The sequence below is a fragment of the Myiozetetes cayanensis genome, unplaced genomic scaffold (genome assembly GCF_022539395.1).
Source record: "Myiozetetes cayanensis isolate MyiCay16 unplaced genomic scaffold, myiCay2020 scf1, whole genome shotgun sequence".
In the NCBI taxonomy this organism is placed as follows: domain Eukaryota; kingdom Metazoa; phylum Chordata; class Aves; order Passeriformes; family Tyrannidae; genus Myiozetetes; species Myiozetetes cayanensis.
The window spans coordinates 122,297,683-122,311,868 of NW_026086604.1; the positions used below are offsets into that span (position 1 = coordinate 122,297,683).

The window sequence follows — 14,186 nt, forward strand, 5'->3', positions numbered from 1 at the left end:
GTTCTGAAAATCAGTGCTATTTTTTAGATTTGTTTCTTAAAGTCTTCTATATAAATCCTTGTTGTTTATGTTTTTGGTTTTTTTTTTAGAAAATAATCATCTGATATTAGTAAGAGTACCTAAAATTTAAATTGCTGTAAAGAACAATAGTGGAAGGGAGGCATCTCTGTGACAACTCTGCTTCCTCTTTAAATACTGCTATGTTAAAGATTTAACCTTTGGCCATTTACCATTTGGGACCATATGTGCAAATGCTTAACAAAAACAGTAACTCAAAAAGAGACAAAAAGCCTGTGTGTACATATGGATGGGTGCACGAGCACTTTGCTTGCCTGCATGATTTTGAGGATGATAGCTCAGAAAGCATAAAATATTCAGGAAGACCAAGATGTCTGGCCACCTTGGATTCCAAAGACCGTCCTCAGGACCGCACTGGTGGCCCTTGGCAAATAATATATGTGTACTTAAAACTCGTTTTCTTTGTGCAGAGGAAATGATCTTAGGAATACATTGTACTTTTGTGTGCAGTGTTTCTTTCACCAAAGATTTGGTATTAGCCAAAATGTGGTTAGTGTAAATACTGTCTTTCCTCCTCACAGAACTTTTGAGACATATGCCAGTTTTCTTTCTGCAAAACCTTACTGTGCATGATCACAGTTCTTGCTAATTCTTACCAAACTGCTATTTTTGGATTGCCGGACTTGTCCAAAACCATGGATGGATCTGCCTTGGAGCTGCAGCTCAGCAAAGCCTTTAGTTACTCTCTGAGAGTGATCTAGTTGTTGAAAATGTATTATACTGTGTTGTTGAATGCAGTTTAACATTCAGTTTTGTGGAGGCTGTGAGAAAGTTGTGGTGGATGGTGTGGGATTGTGGGGCTGTTCTGCTGCCAGCTCTGTAGTGTTTTAAGTTAAACATTGTAAAATAAATAAATCAGCATATTAATCTATGTGGATTGTGCTCAAACTTATAGAAAAGATCTGATAGAAAAGAGAAAATGTGCAGTGCTTCATGTAATTTGCATACACAGTGTTTCTGTTTCTCTAGTGGAGGGGCTATAGGGAAGCAAATCTACTGTAAAGATTAAAAGATTGTATTGTAGCCCATTTTGTAGGAAAAGGACATAGAAAAAATATATATTAATTTTTAAGAAGAAAATTACAAGTTAATGCCAGATAATACTATATAAAGGAATATATAAGCCATGAAACAGTCAAAGTGCAGTTGTGAAAGGAGAGTTTTGCACGTGCACCTTGAAAAGCTCTGATTTAATGCTTTGAATACTGGTTCTCAACTTTCCTCCAAGGGTAAGGTTTAATTGCAAGTATTAGATCCATGATAATTTGATAGCTTTAGACTATACAGTTAGATAAAGGACTGAATAATGCCTTGGTATAAAAGCAGGGAAAAAATCTATATATAAATCTGGAAAGGGAATAGGTAACACAGTGTTTTTCAGCACAGTCAGAAGTTCACTTGTCTACTGAGGAGTCTGTCAGGACTGCAAGGGATGTGCTTTTTTTGTTGTGTTTTTGGTGTTTTTTGGTGGTTTTTTTTGTGTGTGTGTGTGTGTGTTTGGTTTTTGTTTGTTTGTTTTGGGTTTTTTTGTTTTGTTGTGTGTGTGTGTTTTTGTTTTTGTTTTGTTTTGTTTGTTTTATCCTTGCCTTTAACTCCTGCAGATTCCTCACACAAGTTCATGCCCACACCAACTAGTTCTTGGCAGCCATCCTGCAGCCCCCCACACCCTGCAGACCCTCCACGGCTGCATCAGCAGATGGCCCCAGAGACCCAGCCTGGACAGGGAGGGGCTTGGCACAGGAAGCTCAGCACTCCTGCTAAACCTCAGGAGTTTCAATTCTTTCCCTTTCTGCAGTGGAAGCGTTTATAAGCTTTTGCTTACAAATGAAAGGGAGAAAGGTAGAGATGCCCCCATCAGAGAGTGTGCACGCTTCCAAAGGGGCAGTGCCTTCGGTGTGGAGGCAGAGCTGCAGTGCAGCAGCCCCATATGAAAAATTCCTCTCCACTCCCTCACTGAGTGCCTTTCCCATCAACTATTTTTGCATTTTCTCAATGTCTGCTGCTGAATCCACAAGTTGGAAAAGAACTGTGAGTGTAATAAACATTTTTCTGCAGTTTTGACCTGAAATTCTGTCTTGAAACCAGGAAAGCTTTTCCTCTACAGATTAGTGAAAGTTGGCATATTCTCATGAAATGTTTTGATTTGGTGAATTGGCATGTCCAGGGAAAAACTATTTAATGATTTCTTTTTTTTCCTGACATTGATCTTGTTTCAGTAGAACCACGAATAGTAAAAACGAATCATTGTATGGGTTTCATTCCTCCCTAAGGGTTCCACTTCTGTAAATGATCTTTGTAATCCTTTCTGTGCAAAATAAAGCTTACATTGCAAGGAAATGTGAGGCAGTTAGGAAAGCAGTCTCCTTTGTCAATCTCAAATTTACCTGTAGATTTACATACAATTTCCTTCATCTCACGACTTAGCAGGGAAATTCTAGTACTCTTGTGAAAAGCAGGTAAGAAAATAAATATAAAGATGATCCTTCCTTCTCCTCTGAATGGTCTGAAAATACCACCAAATTGCCTGTAATATTTTTAGGGAAAAAGTGTAGTTTTTTAACCCTGCTTTCAATACTGCAACCAGTCGAAAAACCATGGGGGGGTGTTTCTTGTGTGTGGGGGGGTTTGTTGTTGGGATATTTTTGTGCGTGTGTTTATTTTTTTTTTTTTAAATCAACATCGTCTCCATTCCTTTAAAAAAATTCTTGCTGTTATAATGCCATTAGACTGGTACAATCAATAATAGGAGAAAAACTGAAGTCGCTTTACTTAAAGGTGGCTGTGTGTCCTATTGTGTTGTGTTCTGTGTAAGATAACCTTTGAGAAAAAACATGCCAGCCCTCTGATTGTTGTGGGACAAATATCTCTCAGTGGTTTGTGGTTTTTTGTGTTGCTTTTTTGTTTTGTTTTTTTTGTTTTTTTTTTTGTTTGTTTGTTTGTTTGTTTGTTTGTTTGTTTTTGGTATCTCACCTACTTTTAACAATTAATTACTAAGGGGGTCCAAGTTAGAGGAAGGAGGAAAAAGGAACTCAGAAAAGAGATTGGCTTCATACCAGTATTTAGAACATAACTTCTGAAGTACTGGGAAGCTTACACTACAATTCTGTTTAAGAGCATGGAGATTTTTGGATTTTAAAGTCACTCTTCTATTTACTAGTCTTCCGCACAAGACAGTCTGATCTGTGTTTTTAATTCTTATATACGTCTTATTCCAACTTCTACTCCAGAATTTCATGCCTAAATACCACCTCCCCTGATGGCATTTACCAGCTCCCACCTTAGATAAGAGTTACTGGTTTTTTGTGAGTTTAAAAAACTTAGGCTGAGTGATTCTTATGGATTGAATTGCCAAATTTCATCTTCCAAGTTATTTTGATTCCTTTTTTGTTTTATAAATGCTATGCAAACACATCAGCCTTTGAGGATCAGAGTAATTAACACAAAATAGCTGTTTACATTATGTCTCCTAAGTTCCAGAAACTCAGTATTCTTCTACTACCTTTTAATTCCTTTAATTCTTGGAAAACAACTTCCAAGACATTCAACTAGAAGCAGCCCATGTGTCATTTGTGGGTCAGCTGTGATTCATGAAGTCTTTGAGTGTAGTTTTTGAAATCACAGCTGTCCCAACCCTGCCAGGTGATCCTGCAAAGTCTATAGGTTTTTGTCCCAGTGCTTCAGACATTGTCTGGCGTTGAAGCCAGCAGACTAAGCTGAAATTTGAGGGCCTTAGTCCTCCTTGGTTCATCACAGTGAGATATGACTGTGGTGACTTCCTTGAGAGGATCAGTAACATCACAAGGATGGAGATGCAGTTGTTTCAGAGCCTCAGTGGGACATCTACCTATTAGGCAGACCTTTTGACTAAAACTGAGAGAATATTGTCTTTAAATACTATGTCCAGATCTACATTAAAGGAATTTGTGGTTCAGGAAGCCTGTCATGGTTATCAGACTGCTTTCACTGATGTTCAAAGTTTTGATTTTAGTGAAAAGGACAATAGGAATTTGGAAACAGATTTTGCTAATTTTACCATGTTTCACATGGATCTCTTGTCTGCTGCAAAGATTTTCCCTGAGTGCTAAAGAGATTTAAAGTTTTAAAGATACTTCTGTTACTTTTTGGTTTAGGAAAAATCTCTGTATTTTAGAGAAGGATTAAATTTTTATTGCAGGTGGTACAACACAATGTCAAATACAAGGGGAAAGAAAAATATAAGCCTTTTTCTGAAGAAAGCAGATGAACTTTTAATGTATGAGGTCTGTTGCTCAGCCAGTTAAACAATTAATTGTGAAATTCCTGGGACTTACTCTGTATGTAAGATACCAGGGTGTTTCCTAAGTAAGAAGTTTTCTGATACTGTTTTCATGCTACCATGTTTTAGGACTCAGACTTTAAGGGAGATGCCACAGGAAAGTTAGGGTGAGAATTTGTAATTAACTTGGAAAGCCAAGTAAGTGGCCTTACCCTTATAGTGCTCATGTAGGGAGTTTGGATGCTAAGACAATGGTGTTATAAATTCACACCTTGCTTACTCTATGATAATTCTCCCCTTTAAGTGAACCCTTCATGTCAAGGATATGCTGCTGTCTGCTCCGTGTAATACACAGAATAAGCATCTAATAGCAGGATTTATTTGCTCAGTATGACTTTTGGGAAATCACTTTTGGATCAATTTACATCCCATTTGCTATAGCACGTGTAGTAGTAATATAATGATCAGTATCTATGTATGCTATGGAATTTCTACGTTAAGGACGTATTAGAAAAATCAAGTATATCGTGCAGTGCTTTGAGCTCCTGAAATAGTACTTCATCTTATTATCATGAGTTTAGAATTCTACATTTAATATATGATTTTTTTCTTGTTTTTCAGATGTTCAACTTGCCCATGGCTCTTTTCATTCCCCCTTCGGTGTTTGCTGTTCATTTACAGTTTAATCTACTTTACCAGTTTTGGATACACACAGAGGTAAACCAGGTTTTTAAGCCATACCTAAACAGTTAGCCTGGAGCAGTGTCCTGGAAATCCACTAGCAGCTGATTTATTGTGTAAGAAAAATCTTTGTCTGATTTCTTTAAGGAGAAACATCTGTTCATTTTTATTCCTTTTTGTGAATATATATTGCTAAGTTTATAAGAAGCAATGAGGCCAGTTGGTCCCAATTAAATTTAAAAGTAACTGTGAGGAATCAAAACTTTTTGCTATTTTAATAGTATATTTTCCTATCTTGCAGCTTATTAAACATTTTTGGCAGATACTGAAACTGATTTCGTTTCTAAGATAAATATTTTAGGGAAAAATATCCAAATGCTAGTGCTTCTTAAAGATCATTTAGAGCTGCAACTAAAGTCAAATATTGTTTCTTTCTTAGCACAAGTAATTCTCAGATGAAAAATGCTCTTTGCTTATTTGATGGCTATTTGTTTATGACTGCACCCCTTTGTGTTTTGTGAGTGTGTAGACTATATTTATGCACAAATACAGTTAATAACCTGCTGTAATTAGTAGGTACTTCCCACACTTCTCATGTAGTCCAACAGCCTGTACCTTCTTCCTTGCATTACAGGAGAGGTGTTTAAAGGTATTCCATGTTATAGGTCAGTAGCATATTTGTCAGTAGCCCCGAGTGGGCTGTGGGCTAATTATTTCTACAACATTTCTTTGATTATTCTGCCCATACAGAGCCTTTTCCCCTGCAGTTTCATGATGTGATATGTAGGACAGTTCTTTGGGAAAGCAATTTTATTTTCTTTATCTGCTATTTTAGGTGATAGTGTTGTTTAAATTACAGTTTTTTCTTCTATATTTTCTATTTCCTTAAAAAAACCCAATTAATCAAAAAATAAAATCGATAGTTGTAGTGAACCAAGAAGAAACTATGGTTGTTGACATTTCACTTCTGTTGGACACATTTCTAAAATCATTAACACGTCTGATGCTCTGCAATACCACGTGAATAGGAAAGGTTTACGATAAAATGTCACAATCACCAGAACTGGCATAAACTCAAGCAACACACAATTAACCTTTTTAAAATGTTTTGAACAAATTCAAGCACTTTTTGAAACTACTGGTATGAATTACATGGTAGCAAAGTTTCTTTGCTCATGCTTTAGGTTTCACAAACTACTTTTAATGTGTTTTGCCACTGAGAAAAATGTAATATGCCTCATCTACGTCTTCTCTGCTGTTTGAAGCCATCTCTTCCTTGGTTGAGAGGTTTTTAACGTTCTGCTGCATAACAGTAACTCAGTGAGTCTCAGCACTGGTGCCACAGTGCACGTCTAAAGTTTCTAAAGTGAATTTCAGATGCTTATGAATTGCCTACATCCCTCTAAAGCGCTAAATCCTTCATAGGGCTTAAAAGGAATTTCCATAGCATATGTGCAATGTGCCAAGTTTAGACACTAGTCTAAACAAGAATGAATTTCAGTCTCAGTGAAAAGATAAGCACTCCTTACTATTAAATTATTGTACCAGTAGAAAAACAATGGATCTTTTGTACTGATCCAGTTGATCCACTCATAGGACTTTGCCTAATGTTGATGTTGTTGATTTTTTAGCGCAGCTGAAATCAGTTGAAATATGTTGAAGTCATGCTGTAAGGTCAAATATGATGTCAAAATAGAAATAGGGTTACAACATGTATTAGCAGATTTCCTGCTCTCAGGGGCAAGGGATTGACAGAAAACAGTAAGGAAAAGAAGGCAAATGGTAGCAGCCATGCAGCTTTACGTTACCCAATATTTTTGGTGCAATTAATATGATGCTTCACCTTTATATTCATTTTTCTTTGAAACAACTATTAAAATTTAACTGTCTATAGCTGTGTCATCTCTCTTTTTTTTTTTACAGTCTTTTTGTGAATTTTAATGGTTCTAATTATCTCACACAGATTATGTTAATATCAAAATCCTTTCTGCAAGTCTCAGTTTCCATCAGTTTCCCAACATATGAGGTTTGTCTGGGGCTGTAGGCCTGGGGTTCTATGGAAAACAGTATCCTGTCTCAGTAACTGCTTCTAGCCATTGCTCTGAGAGCAGATATTCATCATCCCCCAGCAGCTCTGGTGCCCTCTGGGAGCCCATGGTGGGTGCTGTTACAGCAAGTCCAGAAAAGGGCAACAGGGCTGGTGAAGGGTCCAGAAAGTAAGTCCTGTGAGGAGAAGCTGTGGGAGCTGGGATTGTTTAACCTGGAAAAAAGGAGGCTGAGGGGAGACATTATCAGTCTCTACAACTCCCTAAGAAGAGCGTGTAGCCAGGTGGGACTTGTTTTCTTCACTCAGGCAACCAGCAACAGGACAAATAGCCTCAAACTGTGCCAGGGGAGAATCAGGTTGGACATCATGAAGAATTTCTTCACTGAAAGGGTGATTAAGCATTGGAATGGGCTGCCCAGGGAACTGATGAACACACCTCCGGAAGTGTTCAAGAAATGACTGGACATGTTGTGGTTTAGTGTGGTTTAGTGTTGTGGTTTAGTGACATGGTAGTGTTTGGTCATCAGGTTGGACCTGATGATCTTGGAGGTCTTTTCCAACCTTAATGATTCTATGATTCTGTGATTATTGCACCATGTGGATCGCAATCTGAAATGATATCAGAATTTCAAAGATCTTTTAAAAAATCTCTGAGTAGCATCAAGGTATTGAAACAGACTCCTAATAGTTTAATTAAATGAAAAATGAAAAAAAAAATCAACCCAAAAGCAACATTTGACAGTTCGGGCTTAATGGTTGGACTTGATCTTAAAGTTCTTTTCCAACCTAAATGATTCTATAGTTCTGTGATCTCAATAAATCAAGAAAAAACAATTTTTGGTTCTATCCAATACTGTTTAGGTCAATGGAATAAGTCAGTAGATCTGTTCCTAAATAGTCTGGGAGAAACATTTCTATGACCAGACAGACCATTCTCATGTAGATCATAAGGGGAGTGAAAAAAAAACTTCAGTCAAAGAGCACTAAAAATCTAATTTTTCAAAAGCCACAAAATTATTCAGGACTGTTACTGACAGACAGAAATACTGCATTTCAGTTTATTTTCACAGGTGATTCGGAAGGTCTATGGCTTATATTAAACTATATCCTTCCATTATGCATTTATTACAACCAATAAGTTAGGTGTGTTTATAACCTGATAGACACCTGTGAAAAACAGAAATTAGTTTCTGTTGGTTTAGCTGTAATTTTTATGAGATGTCAAATTGTATTTGGAAAGTATCAACTGATCCAATCCCTGATGGTAGTAATTGCAGCAGCAGATTATTCCTTGACTGTTTGATCTTTGACATGTATTAGTTTCTGTTTAGTTTTCTAATTTAAGGAAAGACTGTAATCTGCCCTTTACCGTACTCACAGAAGTCAGGTTTTTTAAGGCATCTCTTTTTGCCTTTTTAAGTCTTTCTACCCTGTCAAACTCCGGGAGCAGAAAAAGGTGAGCCACAACTATTAACTGGGAGTAACATGGGTGAAAACAGGTGAAGAATGGGAATAATTTTGGCAACACCTCATGCAGACTGGAAAGAGAGAAATGAGATTGCTACAGATATAGCGAAAAGTACATTTGTTTTTGTCAGAAAACACTGATTCAGTCTAACTGAGACTTGCTGAGGAAATCTGTTGTATTTGTCAAAAAAAAATTTTGCACTTATGTGCAGTATGTACTGGGGTAAGTTTTTGTCTGTGTCTTTCTTTATCTTTGGCTTCTGCTCAGTTTTCTTTAATGAAAAGCTTTGAAAGAAAGAAATCATGAAGTCATCCGACTTTCATGCCCCACACAGACCACCTAGGCTCCCTGAGTATGGGTGAGCTTTGTGGCCCAGTCCTAAAGTCCTTGCATCAATCAGCTCATACCTAAGAAAATGGCCAGATTCCGAAAAGATCTTCTATCTTTTGTGTTGATTTTCTGTCCAATAAGAAAATTAAACAAGCAGATTGAAGAACCAAGTAAAATTAAGGAAAATACATAAAAATGTACATACTTCTTTTAAGTAACAGTACACCTGTGATTACTGTATCAATAGCAAAAGCTATTCTTGAAACTCTAGAGAATGAAAAGTCTGCTGGATGGTAATCAAAAGAATCATAAGATTTTTAGGACAATGTGAAAAGTAAGTGACAGCATGAGACAGTAGATAAAATATTCAGTTATTAATTTCCAGGTCCTAACAACTGAGATTGGTCTATTTCTTGGCAAATTTTATTTCTCCATTTTCTTGAGACCTATTTATTCCATATTGCATGCTGTAGTCTCATTTAAATGAACAACAAAGGAATGCTGGAGTAAAAATCATATTACAGGGTCTATTTAAAGTACTCGCAGTAGTTTTGTAACATAGAAGCATGTTAGTAATCCATTTCATAAAACTGAAAGGTAAATTTGATCAAGAAATGAGACTTTGAATTTAAAAAGCATTTTAACAGAACTTATTTGACTATTACACTTTTGAGTGTTTGCACTGGGAAGAAGTTAGTTTTGTGGTTTATTTCTGTAGTTGGAGGAAGGTTTTTAGTACAGAGCTAAAATATTCAGTAGTTTTCAAATAAAAACAGAGATACTTCATTAGTAGTTTAAAAATCTCTAGGCCTTGTTTGCAAAGGAATATATTTATTCTTAATTTAATATGTTGTGAATAGTTTCTAAAGGGTCATAAGATATGAGCCAATCTTATGTATGGAAGTTTTTGCAAAATGCTGATATACAAGTGGTATACATAGTGGAAACAGAGTATAATGGACTGATCTAATTTTTCTGGCCAAGATAAGAAACATGGTTAGGCTTTGTGTTTTTTCATTGTTGTTTTAGTTTGGTGTTTGCTTTTCTTTTTGTTTTAAATTAAAAAGCATCACCAGTTAAAGGTAAAATCAGTAATAATCCAATGTAATTGAGTAAAATTGTGAAGCTGTAGTATCTCTTAAATTTGATGCTGGAAGGTCACTTTGAATTCAAATACCATATGCCAACAAAACCTCTAATTTTCTTTATTCTAGTACATTAGTTCCTTTAATGAAAGAGCAAAAACCTGTAGCAAAAACCAGACACAGGTCTGTCTGATGTTCCCCTTCAAATTAGAAACACATCTCTCCTAGTCAGGTTACAAAGGATCAGAAACTTACCATTCAGGAGACTTTTACCAAAAGTCATCAAAGAGATCAATGTAATTAGAGGTGATTACAGCCATTCTCCTAATCTGATGTTCAAGATCATGTCTGTCAACTCTCAGTGATACAGATGATTTAAGTGGAATTCCTAGAAACAGGTCACGTCATCCAACAGCCTACTGGATACTTTTACGCTGTTACAAAGGTCCAAGAAATTATTCTGAAAGCAGTGGGGAATGAACTATTTGCTGATGTGCATACAGAACAAAATTTTGGTTTACAAAGGAAAGTTCTTATCCCATTCCTGAAGCTGATGCTTTTGTCATTCATAAATTCACAAACTCTCAATTCAAGCATTTACTCTGGAGGGAAAGAGAACAAATAAGTCAATAACCACCAGAAAGATAAAAATACTTTCTTCAGTGTAGACAGTGACTTTGTAGGTCCAGATAGAGTATATATACAATGTAGAAAATAAAACTGAAGCATGATTCCAAGAAACAAAGAAATCTCACTGCTTCAATCCAACCTGTCTGCCAAAATGGCTTATTAGATTTTCTGATCAACCTGCAGGATGAAAGTCTTGTCAACATTGCATGTGCCAGATTGTGGAGGAGAGCAAAGCTGACAACACTATCATTAAGCAGAAATACTAGTAATAACTGCAAAATATGTTCTACTTTTCCATGTTTCTCTTCCCCCATGAGGGGAGAGAAGTATTATCTTTCTAGATATATAAAGCACATAACTCTGCTTTTTGTTTTAAATAAAAAGAATAACAAAAGAGAAAGAAAATAAAACATTCAGAAGGGAGCACACTGTTCCTGTCCTGCAAATTGTAGGCCACACTTGAACACAGTTTAATCAGAAAAAAACATAGTGGGATGAGGTATGGAGTTCCTTCCTTGGCACCTAGGACCTCAGTGATAATTAAGAGTGCTGATGTTGCACCTTAGTAGCCTCAGGAAGAGGCTGCTGTTTAAAACCAAGTTCTCCTTGGCACTTTTAAGTGTCTGAGTCTACCTGGAAGTGTCTTTACGCCATGAGCCAATATTTTATTCTTATGTGTCTTCTCTTTCAACTTAACTGCAAAATAGATAGAGAGGGAGACAATATTTAAGTAATTTAGGTGAACTGTGTAGTGATGTGCACTTGGTAGCTCTGAATTCAACATGGAGCACAGGAACCATGATCTTTTTCATTCAAAAGTGACTGCTCCATGATAATAGGCTTGTATTGGTGGTTTTTGTGTGATGGGCAACAATCCAGGCAGAAGAATCCTTTCCTTTCCCTGTTGAAGCTGAGTCAGTAGTGAGGCCAGAAATGAAAACTTTATGGGACATCAACATAAGCAGCAACTTCAATTTTTATCCCAATAATTAAGTCCTTGAGTTTGAGTGTTAAGTTCTGGTCCTTGCACCAAAGACTCTTCTTGCAAGTGACAGATGTGAAATATTTACTTAAGCAGCAGTGAGCCTGACTATTGCTAATCTGCCTGCAGAAACCCTAAAACTAAAATCATACTTCAACAGTTTTATTTAGGTCACTTCTGTCTATTAAGTTCTCTGGAGAATCATCAAGATAAAAGTTAAGTGAGTTGCTTATAGATGCAACACATTTCAGTACATTCTGCATCCTGGAAAAAAATCTAAACAACTCATTTACCAAACAAAGTTAATATAATAGTGAAAGGATGCCACATTAATGATGTTAGAGATACTGTTCTTTGGGGAAAAAAAAAAAGAAGTCTAATTTTCCATCTTAACATATTACATGTTATACTCTTGAGTTTTTCTCATTGTTTGTACTCATTGAGAAGCTATTTAAATTAGATAAATTGAAAGCCAACAGAAAATTTGAAAGACCATTATTTGTTAAAAACACAAACTGTAGGCTGCTTACTATATTTTGATCTGTTTAGAAAAAAAGATGAAGAGCCTCACTTGGCTATATTTTAGTTTATTTCAGGACTGGCATACTGATTTATGACTTTCTGTTTTTTTCTCCTGCAATTTCCAGCATGTATTTGTCAAGCTGATGAAAAATACTGAAATTGTATAGCAATTTTTCTCCTGGAGTTTGTTTAAAATATTTAACTTGATATATGACTGAAAGTGTGACTTGCTCCTTGCTATGCTATTTGTAATGCTGCAATTAAAACAACCAGTTAGTGAAAGTTTTCTCATTTTTAGTGGAAAAATTGATTGAAACTTCCTATATGTGGTCACTTTTCCCACAAGGCTTAATTGGACCTTTAAAGAAAAAAAAAGTTGAATCCACTTATTGCAACTGTTAACTTAAATATTCATGTAAGATGCCGGTTTGATTCAAACCTTGCCTCCTGGCTGAAGTGTAAAACAATGAAAAGTGACAACAGCGTGCCTTCAAGACAATTTATTATAAACACATTTCTTAAGGCTGCATGTTTATTATATAAATATGCCCTAAACTGGACTATCCATTAAAACTAGGCTTTTGCCTCCCATTCGTACAATCCAGATTTGTCAGCAATTCACCCCCAATGAAACTCTTTATGATCCCAAAAGGCTTGATTCCTCTCACTTGTTTTATTTCTAAACTGTAAATATTGTTTTTTCACTTCTCAACGTGGAAATCTGGCTATTACCATTTTACATGCTTACTGGAGTAGAAAACTGCCTAATCAGATAGGAAAACAGTTGGCGGCTTATAAATCAGGGTTTGCTGAGGATTTCAAAGTGTGAAACTGGCAGACAAGCACATATCCTAGGAGTTCTGCCTTTCCCCAGCCTCCCTGTAGAGATTTCACATGGCAAAGCTGATCACCAGAGCCATCTGTATAAATACATGGGTGTGTTGTCCTGAATTAACACAGCAGCACTACTGGGGAATGTAATTAAGTCTTATTTTTAAATTTCCCCACCAGACTCTCTGAAATTTAGATTTATATACCAGGAATAAGAAACTTACCCTGATTTTGATGAGGAAATGAATTGTAATACGTGTTTTACTACCAACTAGTCTAACAGAAACCCCAATGTTTGGGTGCTCCTTAGTGATGCTCCAGGGATGAATTTACCCTCTCCTGTCCTGCAGATCAGTAACACTGTGATATTGAAAGTAATGCTGTGCCACAAACAGCTTTTCTTATACTCAAAGGAAAAAAAAAAAAACCAACCCAGAACTTTTTATATACGAATGGTTTTACTGTAAGGTTGCCTGCTCTACTCAGTCAACTTTCCTTCCTAGCATTCATGTTGAAACAGAGTTAAGTAAAGATTCATGTTGCAGTGGTGACAGGAGGAGTTGTTACACAAGATGTAAAGTTTCCCTTGGATTTCATGTCACGATTTTTTCTCATTACTTAAACAAGAACTACATTGAAGTGGTGCAGGTACCAGGCAATAAAGATTTCCCTTGGTGCTGACAAACTCTGAGACCGCAAACGGAGGTGCTTACATGCCGCAAGAGATATTGCATAATGTTCTTTTCCTTTAGTCTAGGGATTGCTGTCACAAAGGAAACATCTTTATATAAGAACTACTCTTGTAGCAAAAGATATTTAGTTCTCATTATATTAGAAGATATCAATTCCAGTATGTTTTATTCAGTAACGCATGGAAGCTATTTCTAAACCTGCAGCAGCTTTTAGCCTGCCTTATTTATTGCCCTTGGAGTTGCTTCAGTTATTGTCAGTGATTCTGCTTTATTATTTAGTGATACCCAAATACAACAGAGGAAATAAGTTGCTTTTTAAAGTAAAGAAAGAAAGAATATGTGTTTTGTGGAGAACTCTGACAAAGCTTTTATGTCTAGTATGTGAAAGACACCTACATATCTGATTTGCAGGTAGTTTATCGAGTCCATTTGTAAGGATTTTGACAAGTGAAAAATTGTTTTAGTGGCAATGGGATGTTAAACCATAAAGGAAATAGGAAAAGAGTTTTGTTGGAATGCTGCAGTTCATCTGTGGGTCACTAGCATGGGAGTTTAGGTGCACCTGATGTGTTAATTGAGAAAGGA

The 14,186-nt window shown here is 36.3% G+C and overlaps 1 protein-coding gene across 3 annotated transcripts in view; it reads left to right on the forward strand.

Moving 5' to 3' along the window:
• AGMO (alkylglycerol monooxygenase) overlaps nt 1-14,186 on the forward strand; it is a 184,338-nt gene that overhangs the window by 78,464 nt on the left and 91,688 nt on the right. For all 3 annotated transcript variants that reach the window (XR_007630955.1, XM_050332749.1, XM_050332758.1), the window contains exon 5: nt 4,955-5,050. Coding sequence is in view for 2 of the 3 variants with exons in the window: in XM_050332749.1 (XP_050188706.1) it covers nt 4,955-5,050 (96 nt within the window). In the remaining variant the exon portion in view is untranslated. The remainder of the gene's footprint in view (nt 1-4,954; nt 5,051-14,186) is intronic.